The 19,190-nt window shown below is 41.7% G+C and overlaps 1 protein-coding gene across 1 annotated transcript; it reads left to right on the top strand.

Moving 5' to 3' along the window:
* Window positions 1-6,449: 6,449 nt before the first annotated feature.
* LOC147123397 (granzyme K-like) lies at window positions 6,450-17,812 on the top strand. The gene is made up of 5 exons (XM_085972349.1): window positions 6,450-6,578; window positions 6,655-6,799; window positions 7,766-7,916; window positions 9,014-9,286; window positions 16,182-17,812. The coding sequence occupies exons 1-5, from the start codon at window positions 6,515-6,517 to the stop codon at window positions 16,380-16,382; spliced, it is 834 nt and encodes a 277-aa protein (XP_085828475.1). The 5' UTR covers window positions 6,450-6,514; the 3' UTR covers window positions 16,383-17,812.
* The last annotated feature ends 1,378 nt before the right edge of the window (window positions 17,813-19,190 follow it).

The raw sequence follows: 19,190 nt of genomic DNA, 5'->3' as shown, positions 1-19,190 counted from the left end.
TGATGTAGATAGAGAGGGATGGGTGGAGGTGCAAGGTATGTTGGTGTGAGTAAGGATGTGCAGGAGTAGGGTTGGGAAGGCAGAGTGATGAGGATGTGATGAGTGGCACAGCAGGATGAGGTTGAGTGTAGCGTTGCAGTAACATTTTGTGATCTATTGAGATTATTGAAATGTTTGCGCCACTGCAGCCTGGTCCTCTTGATGACATCCCTGCTTGTGACCTCATCTGCAATGTGCAACCAGGCTGTGTTGATCTCCCATGGAGGGAGTCATGGGTATAGCCTGGGTGCAGCCGTGCAACTTTGTGCAGTGCTTGTCAGTGTTTGCAGCACCTCAATGCTGCAGGACACTGACAGCACAACTGTCAAAATGAATGTGGACATGGTCCCTTTAAGGAAACCGGCTGATGGCACGTCATCAAATGACGTCATCAGACCCGCTTCCTTTTACTTGGCCGGGAACCTCGCAGGGCGGTCTTAACAAGCCCAATCAATGGAAAATGCTTCTCACAGAGTGGGATGGAGCTGGGAGCGGGTTGCAACCTGCCACCTAGCTCGGCTGCACTGGGTCCGACTTGATCGGCGAAATCGCAGCCAACGTTTCAGGTCAATGACTTTTTGTCAGAACTCATAAATACAAGTTGTTGTTGTTGTTGCATGACCTCTCTTTTGCTTCTGAAACTTTTGGACATGAAGTTCTTTTCCATTGTCTTTCCTTCATGGTCCAACTCCATGAAACCACACCGTGCTGGCTCTGTTCCTATCTCTCTAAATGCAACCATTTCATCTTCTCAAATGTTCTTTCCTCCCATGTCTGCATGGTCACTTGTAGTGTGACTCAGACTCCATCCTTGGCCATCCCTATTTTATCATTTGTACCTTGGTGACGCATTCTGAAAACCCAAAATGACCTTTCACGTGTGTGCTGGTGACACCCAACTCTACCTCTCTGCGTTCACCATTGACTCCAAGGCTGCCACAACTCTATTTGACCCAGAAGAATGGTCATTTCTCCCAGCTCAACACAGGCAAAGCCAATGACATCCTTTTTAATTTCCACCAGCACTTACGATTCTCTGGAACTGGTTCTATTAACTTTCTCAGCTATCTGCTCTGACTGCATGAGTTGATTTATAACGTTAACGTCTTTTGTGACCCAAGCTAACCTTTATATCCTCATCAATTCAGTTTCTAAGAATGCATTTTTCTACCTTCCCTGTCTTCTTCTGCCACTGAAACCGTAATATTTTCCTATCATAATGTCAAGGTTTGACTCCTTGAATGTGCTCCTTACCAGTCACTCCTCTTTCAACTTTCACAAACTTCAGTCAATCAAAACTCTGTGGCCCAAATCTTTTCACCTGCCAGATTGAGCACTCCCATTATTCCAGTTCTTGTAAAGCTCTACTAGTTCTTTGTTTCCTCACATAACAATAATAACAACTATATATTTATAGTTCTTTTAACACAGAAAAATGTCTCAAGGCACTTTACAGAGGCATAACAACAAATTGCATTTATATAGCACCTTTAACATAGAAAAACATCTCTAGGTGCTTCAGAGAGGCCTAACCGCAAAAATAAACGCTTAGCCATAGAAAGTAATATTAGGAGGAATGACCAAAAGTTTGGTCAAACAGGTGGGTTTTAAGAAAGGTCTTGGAGGATGAGACGCAGGTGGAGAGACAGTGGGGCTTAAGAAGGAAATTCCAGAGCATGGGGTTTAGGTGGACGAAGGTACAGCCACCTATATTGGAACCAAGGGGGCTGGGAGGTGCGCACATGATTCCAGAGTCAGAGGAGCAGACAGGGCGAGGGGGGGTGGGAGGCAGGGCGGTTGTAGCATTGGATAAGGTTACAGAGATAGGAAGGAGAGAGGCCATAAAGCAATTTAAACATGATGATGAGGATGAGAATTTTACATAGGAGGTGTTGGGGACCAGTGTAAGTCAGTGAGCACAGGGGTGATGAACGGAGGTGAAAGTAGACAGATTTTATAATGGAAAGGATATGGGATCAAATGTACAGTTTGGAACAGTGGCCAGGGAAGGGAATGGAGTTGATGGCTAGGATATGGAGTTTGTGGATCCGAAGACAACTGCTTTGTCATTATGCCCCTGCTATCTGGAACTGTTACCCGAAATCAATCTGCTTCATCCTTCAAAAGCTTTTTACAAACCTACCTCTTTGTGCTTCTAGCTCTTCCCAATAGTCTCTCACTTGGTATCCTTGGAGAAAATTAACTATAATTCATTATAATTCTCATGTGTGTGTATGGGTACACTATGCTGTACGTCAGCAGATACAAAGCAAGGGGGTAGAAAAAGTACAACCTACATGACAGAGCCAGCTGTTGTCCATATAACCAGAGAAATTCACAACACAGAAGGAGGCTGTTTGGCCCATTGTGTCTGTGTCAGCTTTTTGCGAGAGCAATCCAAATCTAGTCCTACTGCTCCGCTCTCACTCTATAGTCTGTTCCCTTAAAAGATTAAATGGTTTCTGCCTCAACTGCTCCCTGTGGCAAATCCTTTCATGTTTCAACAACTCTCTACATAAAGACATTTCTCCTAATCTCTGTCCTCACTCTCTCTTAGTGATAATTTTAAATTGATGACCCCTCAACTGAACTCCCTAATCAGAGAAAATTGACTTTCCTTATTCACCCTATTGAAACCCTTCATAATTAAAAAAAGACCCTGTTAAATCTTTACTGGTCTGCTCCAGGGGAAATAACCTCAATACCTCAAATCTCTCCTCATAACTATAATTTCCCATGGCTGGCACCATGCTAGTGACTATATGCTGTATGCTCTCTATGACTGAATATTCTTTCTATAAAGGAGTGCCAAAACTGGGCACAGTACTGTAACTGAGGCCTAACCATTGTCATATAAAAATGATCATTACTCTTGTACTCTATGTTCCTATTATTAAACTCAAAATGCTAATAGGCTTCTTATGGCTTTATCTATCTAACCCAATGGCATTACTGTATAATGTATCAATACAGCAAATTTAATGTTTTACTGGTTACAACTGTTGCTGGCAAATCCCTTTATCCATTAACAAAACAGACCAGAAACACTTCCCTAATGGGAAAAATAAGGCTAATGACTGTGATTCTGAGGTAGCAAAGTATGGTAGAAAGAGTTTGCATTTATATAATCCCTATCATCTCCTTGGGCTTCATAAATAGAGGTACTGTATTGAGTACAAAAGTAGAGAAGTTATGCTGAACCTTTATAAAGCGCTGGTTAGGCTACAACTGGAGTATTGCGTCCAGTTCTGGTCATCACACTTTAGGAAGGATGTGAAGGCCCTTGAGAGGGTGCAGAGGAGATTTACCAGAATGGTTCCGGGGATGGGGGATCTTAGCTACAAGGACAGGTTGGAGAAGCTGGATTTGTTTTCATTAGAGCAAAGGAGGTTGAGAGGTGATTTGATAGAGGTTTTACAAGATTATGACGGGTTTGGATAGGCTAGACGGGGAAAGGTTGTTCCCACTAGTTGATGGTACAAGGACTAGGGGACATAGATTTAAGGTTTTGGGCAAGAGATACGGGGGGATGTGAGGAAAAACTTTTTTACGCAGCGAGTGGTGATGACCTGGAATTTGCTGCTGACGGAAGTGGTGGAAGCAGAGACACTCGGGGTGATTTTGCTAATGGGGGCGCATTGGAGGTGGGACTGCTGCTTGGCAGGTCGTTGTCCCACCTCCATCGATTTGTGGCCAACCCATGTTATTTTCCCTTGATTGACCTTGTGAAGCCCACCCAGTAGGCTTAGCAGACCAATTAAGGGAAAGCCGGTTGCAGAGAACGTCAACATATGACATTTCATCAGTCAAAAATTTTTGACAGATGAATTGTCATCGTTTGACAGCCCTGTGAAGCTGTCAAACAGTGACATTCTCTGTAGTTTGATGAGTTCTTGAATTCAAGACATCATCAAACCTCTTTCTTTTGCAGAAATGAGATGGTTGTTGCATTGGAGAATGCAGCAGCCATCTGTCATCTCTACCGCGGAGGTGCGAGACTCTCCGCATACCCATCAATTGAAGCCTGCAGAAAGAAACAAAGGTAAGTACACTTTTTCTAACACTTTCCACTTACCTCAGATACTCACCTCTCCACACTTGGACCCATCACTTACCTCCACAGCACACTTTTGGACCCCCTCTGACCCCCACAGACCCACTACTCGCTTCGGTGACCCTGGCGGGGTTCGGCGCCTTCGGGAAGCCTGCACTTGTGAGGGCAAAATGGGGATAATCCTCTTATCTACCTGTTAACTACCTGTTAACAGGCAGTTAAGTGGCTGTAATCCCTTCCTGCCTCCAAGGAGATGGGACCTGGAGCGGGACGGCTACCCACCTCCTGGCAAGATGGCATGGAGGTGGGTTGGGGGTGGGTTGGGCACCTGCCCCCAGATTCTGCCATTGTTCTGGCAGTCCCACCTCCCCAGGGCTGGCAAGATCATGCTCATAATGTTTTCAAGGGGAGACTGGATAGGCACTTGAGGGAAATAAACCTGCTGGGCTACGGGGATAGAGCGGGGGAATGGGACTGACTGGATTGCTGTACAGAGAGCTGGCGCAGACTCGATGGGCCAAATTGCCTCCTTCTGTGCTGTTATGACTGTATGACTCTACGGCCTAGAAATTCATTATAGCCACTTTTGGGGCGGTAAAGTCGGGCGGCCGCTAAAGTTTGCGCCCGGCGCAAATTCGAGGCCACTTCCCCGATATTCATTAGCTTCGCCCTAAGAGTTTGCTCGAGCGCTAAAACTGGCGATGCATGGCTCTCTTTAGGCGCTAAGCCGGCGGCCCGGGCGCTAACACCGGAAGGTGGGCGCAGGGCAGGTGCGGCGAGCTGCTGATTGATGGCAGACACTCTGGCTCCGGTGAGCTCTTAAAGGGGGAGGGTGGATTTGGTTTTTTGAAAGGCCGAGACTGCTGTATTTGTGTTGTTGGGGAGGGCTTCTCTCCATCAGTTTGTTATGTGGTTGTGGTACCGGACGACGACCTCCTCCTCCTCCTCCTCCTCCTCCTCCTCCTCCTCCACCATCATCATCATCCATCTTTGTCTCTCACAAAGTGTTGCAAAACGGCTGCCTTTTCTACTGCAGGAGTGTCCTTTAATTTGCGCTCCCCGCGGCCCGCTTCGGCTGTGTACCGTTCCACTTCACAGTCGTTAGGGCCGCCCGGCGCACAATGGGGCGGCGCGAGTGAAGTTCCGGTTCCAGGCGCACAAAGGGCGTTGCACGACGAAATGACATCATGATCTGCGCGCGCAGCAGGGCGCGCGCTAAGACTTTGCGCCAGCGCTAAATGTCTACTGAAGTTGGGGCGAGGCGCAGATCGCGCTGCGCCCGGGCGCTAAGCGCCTAGCGCTCGAGATCTACTCCTCCTAAGGCGCTAACGGCTGGCGCGCCCAACTGAATTTCTAGGCCCACGACTCCTTCATATGTCCTAAAGTGCTTTACAGCTGACGGCTTATGTTTGAAGTAGTCATTGTTCTGTAAACCAATTTGTGTACAGCAAGGTCCCACAAAAGCAAATGAATGAATGACCAGGTGGTGTTAGTCGAGGGAGCAAATATTGCCCAGGACAAATCCCTGCTGTTCTTTCAATTTTGCCATGGGAACTTTTATATCCACCTTAACAGGCCGATGGGGTCTTGGCCTAGCACCTCACCCAAAATGTGACATCTCTGACAATGCAGCATTTCCTCTGATTCGTTAGCCTGGATTAAGTTAGTATTAGGCTTGAGCACAAGCCTTCTGACTTTCAGTGGAACTAACTGAGCCAAGTTGACAGTCACGGAAGCGACTACTGGTGATTGAAATTTTGCCCCGGCTGAGTTTTTCTTTTATGCTTTGCTGAATAGCTAGAATGTGCAAAGGTGGTTGGTATTTCAATGTTTGTTAATCTTAATCTTAACAAAGAAAAAATGTAATGGAATTATTCTGTGTGATTAAAATATTCAAATACAATGTAGCAAAGCTCTTTTTCCAGTCAAAATATATTCCTTCCTTACTTTGGCATGGTCCTTGGGAGCCAAGCATTTTTGCACAACAATACAAATAGTTAAATAGCAACAGAAAATGCTGGAAAAACTCAGCAGGCCAGGCAACATCCATGGAGAGAAAATAGAGTCAATGTTTCGAGTGAACCCTTAGTCTTGACAAAGGGTTCACCCAAAATGTTAACTTGTTTCTCTCCACGGATGTTGCCTGGCCTGCTGAGTTTTTCCAGCATTTTCTGTTGTTATTTCGGATTTCCAGCATCTGCAGTATTTTGCTATAATACAAATAGTTATATTCTCCTCACAGCGTGGGTGTAATTTTGAACTTTAGTGGTTATGGCAATATGAGCTGTGACAAAGCTGTTAAAAGAATTATGGTCTTACCAGCGTGAAGGCATCATTTTTATACTTCAGTCGATAACTTGTTAATACCACATCCTCCCCTAACTAATATAAAACAAAGCTGTTTTTAAACAGTTGAGTAAAATGAACAGAATGCTTCAAGTGGTATTCATTGTTTCAGTAATCAATGCCTTAGCAAGTCGAGGCTGTAAGTATATAAATAACTTGGTTTTAGCTTCACAGAAATTTGTATTTGCAATATTAATGGTACTTTTTTATTGTAGGTATCTGTGTGGAAATCATTGGAGGTCGTGATGTTAAACCCGGTTCAGGGTCTTACATGGCATCCATCCAAAGTGCAAATGAGCACAAGTGTGGAGGAACTTTAATCCATGCCCAGTGGATCCTGACTTCAGCAAACTGTGCAGTGTGAGTATTGAAATATTTGTTGTTTATTAATACAGTACCTTACTTCTTATTTTAAAATCATAGAATCAGAAATTTACAGTGCAGAAAGTGGCTATTTGGTCCACTCACTTCACCTATACTAGCCCTTTATGTAAGCCATCCTGCCTAATCCCATTTCCCTGCTATTTCCCTGTATCTTTTTATAATTTTATTTTCAAAATTATTTATTTTTAATGTTAAACCATAGAAAATCTACAATTCTGTCTCTTCTATGCAGTACTTTTTAAACTGTTCTTTAAAGAGTTTTCAGAATTATACTTGAATGATTGGCTCCTACTAACCTTTGGGACCTGGATTTGGATTCAGTATGGGCTGATAGGTTTAAATCTCTTGTGTGCAATAGCTCCTGGGGGTTACACCATACATGATTTGAGCTTCTTTCGTCCAGAATCAAGCTGATTGCAGTACGTAACAGAAAACCAATCACATTTCAAGGTAAATTAGTACAGGTAGACAACTTTACTCAGATCATAAGGAAAACCTATTTGGAAAATAGAAGTGTCTTGTTATGAGGTAGGTTTTGTCCGAGGCAGTGTAAAAGCATCCATGCTCTTAAAATACACAACAGATCCATCAACATCTGTAAAGGGAAAAATAACTTGCTGTGTTTTTCTATAATTTTCAGATTTTATTACAGGTTTACAGCACTTGCAGTTTTTTTCTTTCTTTCTGAGAATATGAATGTCAAAATTTGGTTTGTTTTTGCTATACTTTTGGGGTGAGTTCTGTGCTATTCAAGATGTGTAACAACAATCCTAGGAAATGCACATTTTCCATACTTTTTCCAGTGATAGCTGCAAACCAAATTTCTAGTTGTGATTTTTTTCATGCTCCCAAGAAAGTTAGTGCTAGAAATATGCAACCAATTTAAAACAAGAATGTTTTTAATCTCAAAATATCATTAAGTTAATTTAACATGTCATAAAGTCATTTTTATAAAGGGAGAAAATGCATAGTGGTTCTTGGAGCCCACTCCTTGGAGAAAAAAAAGAAAGCGCAGGAATTTAAAGTGATCATGGCTAAACCACATCCTGAATACGACAATAAGATAGAATGGAACAACTTGGCGCTACTCAAGGTATTAAGTATGTAAATGTGTGTACATGTAGAAATGTATGGATTAGATAAAAAGCCTATAGTTTAATCATTAAAATTAAATTGAATGGTTGGCCCAAAATGCACTGAGAGTTTGTATTTGGGTTTATATACAAACACTTGAGATTAAATTGTTCACGTCACTAATCATAGGAGAATTGTAGATATTTATTGAAAATGAGGCTGTTGTAGATCATAGAATCATAGAATGATACAGCACGAAAGGAGGCTATTATGCTGGCTCTTTGGTAGAACTATACAATTAATCCCACTCCCCTGCTCTTTCTTCAAAGCCCTTTAAATTTTTTCACTTCAAGTATTCATCCAATTCCCTTTTAAATGTTACTATTGAATCTACTTTCATCACCCTTTCAGGCAGTGCATTCCAGATCACAACAACTTGCTGTGTAAAAACAATGTTTCCTCATGTCGTTTCTGCTTCATTTGCCAATCACCTTAAATCTGTGTCCTCTGGTTACCGAACCTTCTGCTACTGGAAACAGTTTATCCTTATTTACTCTATCAAAACCATTCATGATTTTGAACACCTCTGTCAAATCTCTTCTTAACCTCTGCTCTAAGGAAAACAACCCCAGCTTCTCCAGTCTCTCCACATAACTGAAGTCCCTCATCCCTGGTACCATTCTAGTAAATCTCTTCTGCACCCTCTCTAAGGCCTTGACATCCTTCCTAAAGTGTGGTGCCCAGAATTGAACACAATACTCCAGCTGAGGCCTAACCAGTGTTTTATAAAGGTTTAGCATAACTTCCTTGCTTTTGTACTCCATTCCTCCAGCAATAAAGCCAAGGATCCCATATGCTTTTTTAACAGCCTTCTCAACTTTTTCTGACATCTTCAAAGATTTGTATACATGCACCCCCAGGCTGCTTTGTTCCTTTATTACACAATGTAATAAATACATTTCAAAAAAATAACTTCAGTTCAAAACTTGCACATAAATATGGAAAATATGCACGTAGAGGGTGAAAACTTTGGGGATTTTATCTTCCATTTAACATAAGTTCTTCTTGTCACAAGAATCTGTTGCTTAGTGCTAACTTTTCTTCTCTGTGCTACAGTTGGATCGAGCTGCAAAACTGAATAAGTTTGTAAAGGTCCTCCCACTGCCAAAATCAACAAAAGATATCAAATATGGAACAAAATGCAACATTCTAGGATGGGGACAAACCACTGCTGATGATAATGATCCATCTGACACTTTGAAAGAAATAAGTGTAACTGTCATAAACCGGCAGACCTGCAACAGTAAAAACTACTACAACCATCGTCCAGTCATAACTGATGATATGATATGTGCTGGTGATGAAAAGGGTAGAGCTAGAGCATGTGAGGTGAGTTACAAATTTCATATAAACTCCATTAACATATACATATTAAGTATATGACATGTGCATAATTGATATAACAGAGTAAAATAATGAATTAGTGCTCGCACCTCCTTTATTTTATTTTTTCCCATCTGCAGGTCCCAATATTCCTAGTAGAATGGGGAATGGTGTTCTAGGTCCTGGTGATATGTCCAGCGATTTGTTCAGTGATATTGAGGGTGAACTTGGTCTTTGGCTAAAACGGCAATAGCGAATTGGCAGCCCGTTTCACACCACGCCCAATTCCCTTTTCCGTTGATTTTCACCAAAGACCAACTTAACCCCATCCTGTCAGGAAGTAAACAATAGCGACAGGTGATTTTTTTTTAATTTTCGCTTGCTGAAGCCTTCCTTATAAGAAAGCTTGGAATGAGAAAAGTCCTGTCAGCCTATTAGGCCTATTCCTTCCACAGATCCTACATGATCTGTCCTATTATGGATTCTATTTCACTTATTTAATCTTCAGAGGGAAAAGTTCTGCAAAATGTCCCCTTACATCCTAAAATAACTGAGTGAAACAGCAGAATATTTATATATCCTTATACCTCAGTTGTTCCAGATGTTTTCCACATGTAACATTTCCATGGTCCCAGCTTAAACTACTGAGAATCATTAATAATGTCAATGTGAAGTAGACTTTCCAACTTATACCATCTGTGCAGAGTTCAAGGATAGAAGTACAAACAAGTGAAACCAAAACTCAAGATAGTTTTCCCTGACAGAATAGCAGATATGGGGAACAGACTTTTTTCAAAAGTAATTAATGTTTATTATTTGATTCAAAAAAGAGCCTGATAAATATTTGGCTTGGCACTGATATTAGGCATAAATACAGACAGAAATAATCCAAAATGTTAGATGATAGCTATGAGCTATTGCTGGTTTCATTCATTTAGTGACAGGCTTTAATTCTCCGCTCCACTCCCACTCTGACCTCTCTGTCCTCGGCCTCTTACACTGTTCCAATGAAGCTCAATGTAAGCTCGAGGAACAGCACCTCATCTTTTGATTAGGCAACAATTTCAGACCATAGCCTCTTCCCCTATTTTTTTTCACATGGCAGCTGTTGATGATTCTGCCAATTCCATTTACACTTCATCTAGAGTCATCTTTTATTTCTTAACTTGTCCCATTACCATCTCCTTTTGCCTTGCACCATCATCCCTTTTGTCTCTTAATCTCTCCTGCCTTCCTCCCTATCACAGACCTTCCCTTTTGTTCTTTCCTCCCCTCCCGCCTTTCCCTGCCCCTACACCTGCTTAAAAGTCTGTTACATCTCCAGCTTTTTCCAGTTCTGACGAAGGGACATCGACCTGAAACGTTAACTCTGTTTCTCTCTCTACAGATGCTGCTGACCTGCTGAGTATTGCCAGCATTTTCTGTTTTTATTTCTGGAATTTAAATGTTTGGCCTGTGAGCTAATGACAGTAAAGCTTTGTTGTTTAGGTATATTAATCCTTTAAGGCTGGGGAGTGAAAGCTGTACACAATATTTTAAGTGTCACATAATTAATGATCTACATGTGTCAGCTTGGCTCAATTAGTAGAACTCACACCCTGGGTCTGATGGCTACAAGTTCAAACCTCCCTTCCAGGATCTGAGCTCATAGTCCAGGCTATCAATTCATCATAGTACTGAATGAGTGCTGTGTTGTTGAAGGTGATGTCATTTGGGTGAGATGCTAAACCGTGACTTCAGTTGGCTCTTCAGATGGATGTAGAGGTTTATGGACCAGAAGGGAGCCATTTAGATCATTGTGTCTGTGCCACACTTCGCCCATAAATCCAAATCTAATCATACTGCACTGTGCCGCACTCTGCCCATATCCTTGTATCTTCTTCAGCATCAAATTTTTACCAACCTTTTCCATGCCATGGTCTTTGCTCTCTTCCTTTGGCAAAGCATCCCATGCTCCAGTGATTCTCTATGTGAACAAACTTCTCTTAACTTCTCTGCTCACTCTCAGTGATAATTTTAAATTGATGACGCCTTGCCACTGATTCCTCAACCAGCAAAAGTCTTTCAAAATTTACTCTGTCAAAACCTATCATAATTTTAAAACCTTTGTTCAGTCTTCTCTTAGTCTTCTCTGCTCCAGTGCAAATGCCCTCAGTTTTTCAAATCTCTCCTCATAACTAAAAGATCCCCCAGCGTTATTCAAAGAAGAACAGCAAGTTCTCCTGATGTCCTGGCCAACATTCTTCCCTCAGCTAACGGCCACTAAAAACAGATTAACTGGTCATTCATCTCATTGTGGAATCTGGTTTTGTGCGTTAAAAAAATAAGCCTGAAGGCTTTGTGTCTTAATGCGAGGAGCATTTGTAATAAGGTGGATGAATTGGCTGCGCAAATAGAGGTAAACAAATACGATTTGGTTGGGATTACAGAAACGTGGCTCAAGGATGGCCAAGACTGGGAAAGCAACATCCAGGGGTATTCGATATTCAGGAAAGATAGGCAAAAAGGAAAGGGAGGTGGGGTAGCATTACTGGTTAAAGAAGGGATTAATACAATTGTAATGAAGGATATTAGCTCTGATGATGTGGAATCTGTATGGGTAGAATTGAGAAATACTAAGGGGAAAAAAATATTAGTGGGAGCGGTATATAGACCTCCAAACAGTAAGGTGGAGGTTGGGGATGGCATTAAAAGGGAAATTAAAGAAGCGTGCAATAAGGGCACAGCAGTCATCATGGGTGACTTTAATCTACATATAGATTGGGCCAACCAAATTAGTAACAATACTGTGGAGGAGGAATTCCTGGAGTGTTTACGGGATGGTTTCCTGGACCAATATGTCGAGGAACCAACCAGAGATCAGGCCATCTTAGACTGGGTATTATGCAACGAGAAAGGATTAATTAGCAATCTGGTTGTACGAGGCCCCTTGGGTTGGAGCGATCATAATATGATCGAATTCTCCATTAAGATGGAGAATGAAGTAGTTGACTCAGAGACAAGGGTCCTCAATTTAAATAAAGGAAACTACGATGGTCTGAGGAGCGAGTTGGGTAGGATTGAGTGGGGAATGGCGCTCAAAGGGTTGACGGTGGATAGACAATGGCAAACATTCAAAGACCGAATGGATGAGCTACAGAATTTGTTCATCCCAGTTTGGCGTAAAAATAAAACAAAAAAGGCGGCTCAACCATGGCTAACAAGGGAAATTAGGGATAGCATAAGATCCAAGGAGAGGACATATAAATTGGCTAGAAAAAGCAATAATCCTGAGGATTGGGAGCAGTTTAGGAGTCAACAAAGGAGGACAAAGGGATTAATTAAGAAAGGGAAAATAGAATATGAGAGTAAGCTTGCAGGGAACATAAAAACCGACTGTAAAAGCTTTTATAGAGTGAAGAGCTTTTATATGTGAAGAGAAAAAGATTAGTGAAGTCAAGCGTAGGTCCCTTACAGTCAGAATCAGGGGAATTTATAATGGGAAACAAGGAAATGGCAGACCAACTAAATGCATACTTTGGTTCTGTCTTCACAAAGGAGGACACAAATAACCTCCCAGAGATGCCGGGGAACATAGGGTCTGATGAAAGCGAGGAACTGAAAGAAATCAGTATTTGTAGGAAAATGGTGTTAGGAAAATTGATGGGACTGAAGGCCGATAAATCCCCAGGGCCTGATGGTCTACATCCCAGGGTACTTAAGGAAGTGGCCCTAGAGATAGTAGATGCATTACTGATCATCTTCCAGAACTCGATAGACTCTGGAACGGTACCCATGGATTGGAGGGTAGCTAATGTTACCCCACTATTCAAAAAAGGTGGTAGAGAAAAAGCGGGGAATTATAGACCGGTAAGCCTGACATCGGTAGTGGGGAAAATGCTCGAGTCTATTATAAAAGATGTAATAGCAGAGCACTTGGAAAGCAGTGACAGGATCGGACAAAGTCAACATGGATTTACAAAAGGTAAATCATGCTTGACTAATCTACTGGAATTTTTTGAGGATGTAACTGGTAAAATAGATAAGGGAGAACCAGTGGATGTGGTGTATTTGGACTTTCAGAAGGCTTTCGATAAGGTCCCACACAAGAGATTAGCATGCAAAATTAAGGCACATGGGATTGGGGGCAAGGTATTGACTTGGATAGAGAACTGGTTGGCGGACAGAAAGCAAAGAGTTGGAATAAACGGGTCGTTTTCCGAGTGGCAGGCAGTGACTAGTGGGGTACCGCAAGGATCGGTCCTAGGACCCCAGCTGTTCACAATATATATTAATGATCTGGACGAGGGAATTGGATGTAATATCTCCAAATTTGCAGACGACACAAAGCTGGGCGGGAGGGTAAGCTGCAAGGAGGATGTCGGGAAACTCCAGTACGATTTGGACAGGTTGGGTGATTGGGCAGAAACATGGCAAATGCACTATAATGTGGATAAATGTGAGGTTATCCACTTTGGTGGCAAAAACAGGAAGGCAGATTATTATTTGAATGGCAATAGATTGGGAGAAGGGGAAGTGCAAAGAGACCTGGGTGTCCTTGTGCACCAGTCGCTGAAGGTAAGCATGCAGGTGCAGCAGGCGGTTAAGAAGGCAAATGGTATGTTGGCCTTCGTAGTGAGAGGGTTTGAGTACAGGAACAAGGATGTCTTGCTACAGTTGTACAGGGCCTTGGTGAGACCGCACCTTGAGTATTGTGTGCAGTTTTGGTCACCTTACCTGAGGAAGGACGTTCTTGCCATGGAAGGAGTGCAGCGAAGATTCACCAGGCTGATACCTGGGATGGCAGGAATGACGTATGAGGAGAGATTGTGTCGATTGGGCTTATACTCACTGGAGTTTAGAAGATTGAGAGGGGATCTCATCGAAACCTATAAAATTCTGTCAGGCCTGGACAGACTAGATGCAGGAAGGATGTTTCTGATGGCCGGGGAGTCCAGAACCAGGGGTCATAGTCTAAGGATAAAGGGTAAGCCATTTAGGACTGAAATGAGGAGGAATTTCTTCACCCAGAGAGTGGTGAACCTGTGGAATTCTCTGCCACAGAGGGTGGTGGAGGCCAGGTCATTAAATATATTCAAGAAAGAGTTGGATATATTTCTTAAGGCTAAAGGGATCAAGGGATATGGGGAGAAGGCAGGGACAGGGTACTGAGTTTGGATGATCAGCCATGATCTCATTGAATGGCGGAGCAGGCTCGAAGGGCCGAATGGCCTACTCCTGCTCCTATCTTCTATGTTTCTATGTTTCTATGTTTCTATGTGCAAATAGGCTGTTGCAGTTGCTTACATAACACTATAGGAACATTTGAATTGATTGGATCGTAATTAACCAATGCCCATCCATTAGAGGATTTCTTAGTGGTCGCCATCATAACAAAGGGTTGTTAGTCCGGCGACAATAACTCCGCTTATGATTCACGCACAAGTGTTTTTTTATATAATAACAAGGTTTATTACAGTGACTGATTTGGTCTTCCATTTATATTAAATGACATGCAAACAATACAACCTGGTTCCCAGGCACCGACTACCTCAAGAATGCTCTCTGATATCATGGGAACAACACAAGTCCTGGAGCGACCATCTCCCGCCCTCCAGGCCCTCTGCGCAGCTGCGTTGCTCTTGACCCTCAGGAAAACTCTGCCTTAAAGGGGATTTGGTTCTATTCTTATACTATAATACAACCTTGGCCTGTGCTTATGTAATACGTAGGTACAAATACATAGTTTGCATGCTTAGCTGAGGCTGCATTTTTCGGTGTTTACATAGTTTATATCTTTCAGATTTTGCCTCTGTGCTACAAGCTATAGTACAGTAAGTGTGTAGACTAAATCTTATCTCTTACTGTGGTATCTGCTGTCTTGGAACTGTCTGTTGTTCATATATAGAGACAAGATTAAGATTTCCCTTTCTCCCATATTGCTATAATAATACAAACCTAAGAGAAAGGATACTTGATTAACTTGAGTAACTAAATCATCTTTAAGCATTCTAACACCATCTCTTATACGACTCCATCATTTTCTGCCAGATATCAAGTCAGTTCCCTCCTGTGTTAACTGAGACTATTCAACTCCACTGCCTCCCCAGGCAATCGCTTTATTACTTTCACCAGTTATTGTATAAAGTAATTACATTTAAATTTCTCTTCACCTTCCCTCTTCTGGGCTTGAGTCTGTGACCATGGAGACACTGGAGTTGAAATTTGGCAGGGCTCCACCAGTTCCTGCTGTAACTCCGGTGAGACACTGGTGGAAATTCCAGGAAAATGACAGAAATGTCTGTTTTTGCCATTTCCTGGGGGTTCGCTGGAGTTACAGTGGGAAGTTTGGGTGAACCCCCATGGAATTTCACCCCCACTGTGATTAGGTCAAAATTATTAGGGTTCTAGTTACTTATAACCATTAAAACATTGAATGACTCCATAGTTCTGCTGGGCCTTGCTTTCTATGAACTTTCTTAGTATGAACTTTCCCAGTTTCCATATCCTGCTTTTTTCCAGTTCTGACGAAAGGTCATTGACCTGAAACGTTAACTCTGTTTCTCTCTTCACAGATGCTGCCTGACCTGCTGAGTTTCTCCAGCATTTTCTGTTGTTATTTCAGATTTCCAGCATCTGCAGTATTTTCTTTTTGTTTTTGTGTCCATATCTGTCCTTGTAGCTTAATTCAATGTTCCAGTTTAGTTGCTATTTGAAGTACCCTCTTGATCATCAGCGTATTCCCACTGTTGTACAATGGCCAGAACTGTAAACAATATCTGTATGGACCATTGGTTTGAATAAACTCAACATGGGCTAGAAAAAAAGTTATTGTATTCAGGTATTTGTAATAATATTGTCTTTTGCAACAACGTTGTCATATATCACATAGGGTCTAATATATTTATCTATTTTTTCACAGGGAGATGCAGGTGGACCATTAATATGTAAAAGTGCATTTTTGAAAAAGAATCAGTTATGTGGTATTGCTACATTTGCAAAGGGTTGTGAAGTTCAGAACAAACCTGGCATTTATACACGTTTATCTAATAATTACCTCACGTGGATAAAGAAAACAATCAAAGGCCAAACCAACAACATCACAATTGAGCAAAATTGGTGAGAAACAATGGGCCACTTGATTGGAAAAGTAAACATTTGCATTTTAAGTAATGATTTTGGAATATTTAACATAAGAAGTGGTGAGACCACGTGTTTTTACATAGGATTACATAGGATATATGGCACATAAATAGGCCATTCGGCCCAACCAGTCTATGCTAGTGTTTATGCTCCACTCGAGCCTCCTCCCTTCTTTCCTCATCTAACACATTCAGCATAACCCTCTATTCCCTTCTCCCTCATATGCTTATCTAACTGCCCCTTAAATGCATCTATACTATTTGCATCAACCACTCCCTGTGGTAACAAGTTCCACATTCTCACCACTCTCTGGGTAAAGAAGTTTCTTCTGAATTCCCTATTTGATTTTTTGGTGACTATCTTATATTGATGGCCTCTAGTTTTGCTCTTCCCCACAAGTGGAAACACTCTCTGTATCTACTCTATCAAAACCTTTCATGATTTTAAAGACATCTATTAGGTCACCCCTCAGCCTTCTTTTTTCAAGAGAAAAGAGACCCAGCCTGTTCATCCTTTCCTGCATTTCTGGTGTCATCCTTGTAAATCTTCTCTTCACCCTCTCCAGGGCCTCTATCTCCTTTTTATAATATGGCAACCAGAATTGCACACAGTACTCCAAGTGTGGGCTAACCAAAGTTCGATACAAGTTTAGCATAACTTCACTACTTTTCAATTCTATCCCTCTAGAAATAAACCCTAGTGCTTGGTTTGCTTTGTTTATGGCCTTGTTAACCTGTGTCGATACTTTTAATGATTTGTGTATTTGTACTCCCTTTGCTCCTCTACCCCATTTAGATTCTTATTTTCCTCTCTATTTTTCTTGCCAAAATGTAATAACTCACATTTATCTGTGTTGAAATTAATTTGCCAATTATATGCAAATTAATGTATTCTTGTAATTTGTTGCAGTCCCCCTCAGTATTGGCTATGCCCCCCAATTTGGTGTTGTCTGCAAATTTAGAAATTGTGTTTTTGATTCCAACGTCTAATCGTGTTAAACATGTTAAAATGTCCCTTCAGTTGCAATAAGATACAGGTTTACAAATTTGGCCATGCAGCGCCTGGTTTTCGGGCACTACTAAGCCCCCAGTATGCTGCATGAGAAAAGAAAGCTCATTAGCATCAAATTTAACTCCATATCTTTCTAAAGAATTGGGATTCTGCTGCTTTTTAGTCAAGTACATTGTAGTAATTTTTTTTACACAGGGATTCTCTCCATTACTGAGGAAAGAGAACCAGTAGGACTGTGTGTTATTTTTTTAAATTGTTATCAATCACAAGCAACATGACGGTATTTAAAAATATATAACGATGCATTTTGATGTAATTTAGATCTATTCATTATGTCTGCAAAGAAATAAAAAAGGTTTGCCATTCATTTTTACACAAAGACAAACCTCATTAAATGAGCATCTACTGTTGTAGCCTTCACAACCTTATACTGCTGAATGTTGAACACATTAGAAATAGAGAACTACAGGATGCATCTTTTGACATACTGTGTAATGTGTGATATTATTATGTGTGATACCTTCATCGTAATCTGCATCATGTTCTTAGAGACCTTTTTATGTGGCATTGTGGAATCTTTAAACAATGACAGCTAAGTGGCATACTTTTAATTCAGTATTTTCCCCCCTCCCCTTATCCTCTTCCACTGCTCCATGGCTTCTAACTAAAGCATGGCTGAGATCAAGATGTGGTAAATCGCAAGTAGAAATTCACATCTACCAACTTTATTGCAACATATTATGCCACTGTACAAAATTCCCTTTTAAATCTGTATTTGAAATAGTAAATACAACAAACTAACTTAACATACTGCCTTTATCTACTTTGCCTACAAATTAGTGACTACACTTCAAAAGTAATTACATGTTTGTGAAGCACTTTGGGATGTCCTGAAGTTGTAAAAGGTGTTATATAATTCAAAGGTCTTTCTTTATTCATGACTGAATGGGCTATCGGAAATCCAGACACTGCAAAATTGCAGAGCCATCTGGTACTGCCGTTGATTGTCCATCTGACAGGAGATGTTTGCTCATGCAAACGGTGCATTGGACACTTGCTTTATAAAGACTTTTACCCAATCCTGCTATCCCAGTGGACAATGAGCTCAAAGGGAATGTGGGTTAGAGAATCAGCACTACAGTGTTGTAGCCCTATCTTCTTGACTGCCTGGGGCACAGGATTGGTGACTTTACCCAATACAGCTGTGGACGGCTGTTTAATTTATCTTTCCCATTTCCCCAGTGGCAGCTTGAAATTATCCTGAAACATATAAATTAAATCAATTTGTGTTCTTGGCAGCCAATGGCGGTGCTCTCCCTGAGGAACTGTTTGGCTGTAGATCAGATGGGAGCATGTGGCTTAACTTGGTCAAGGTGTCCCTTAGAAACTAAAGCCTCTGCGGGCACAGCTCCTCTTGACAAAAGGAGATACGTTTGCCTCTGCCTGTAAATTCTGGTTTGGACACACAACGCCTCTGGGGCAGCCTTGTCTGCCTGGCATCGATCAATCGCTCCCCCATTCTTCCTCCAAAAGCACAGACTGGTTGGGGTGAAAATCCCATAGGAACAATGACTGTGACATTATTGCATAGTGGGGGGATAGGGGGCGAGGGAAAGGCAGCAAATTCAAAATTGTCACAAAGGCTTTTGACTATATAAATGCCAACAGCAGACAAACCTAAGAAAAAGAGATGATATATGGTCTGAAGATTATCGAAAGAATTTCCTTACAGAACTCAATAAATTATCCTACACACCAACCTTGGATGCTCATTTGA

This window comes from Somniosus microcephalus, chromosome 2 (genome assembly GCF_052327205.1).
Source record: "Somniosus microcephalus isolate GS21.2 chromosome 2, FLI_Smic_1.0, whole genome shotgun sequence".
Lineage (NCBI taxonomy): Eukaryota > Metazoa > Chordata > Chondrichthyes > Squaliformes > Somniosidae > Somniosus > Somniosus microcephalus.
This window is presented reverse-complemented; position numbering and strand designations above follow the sequence as displayed.

Excerpts from the sequence above, each read along its gene's own strand:
- LOC147123397 (XM_085972349.1), top strand. The coding sequence starts at position 6,515 with ATGAACAGAATGCTTCAAGTGGTATTCATTGTTTCAGTAATCAATGCC. Across the intron at positions 7,917-9,013 it reads ACAACTTGGCGCTACTCAAG|TTGGATCGAGCTGCAAAACT; the intron begins GTATTAAGTATG and ends TCTGTGCTACAG. Across the intron at positions 9,287-16,181 it reads GTAGAGCTAGAGCATGTGAG|GGAGATGCAGGTGGACCATT; the intron begins GTGAGTTACAAA and ends ATTTTTTCACAG.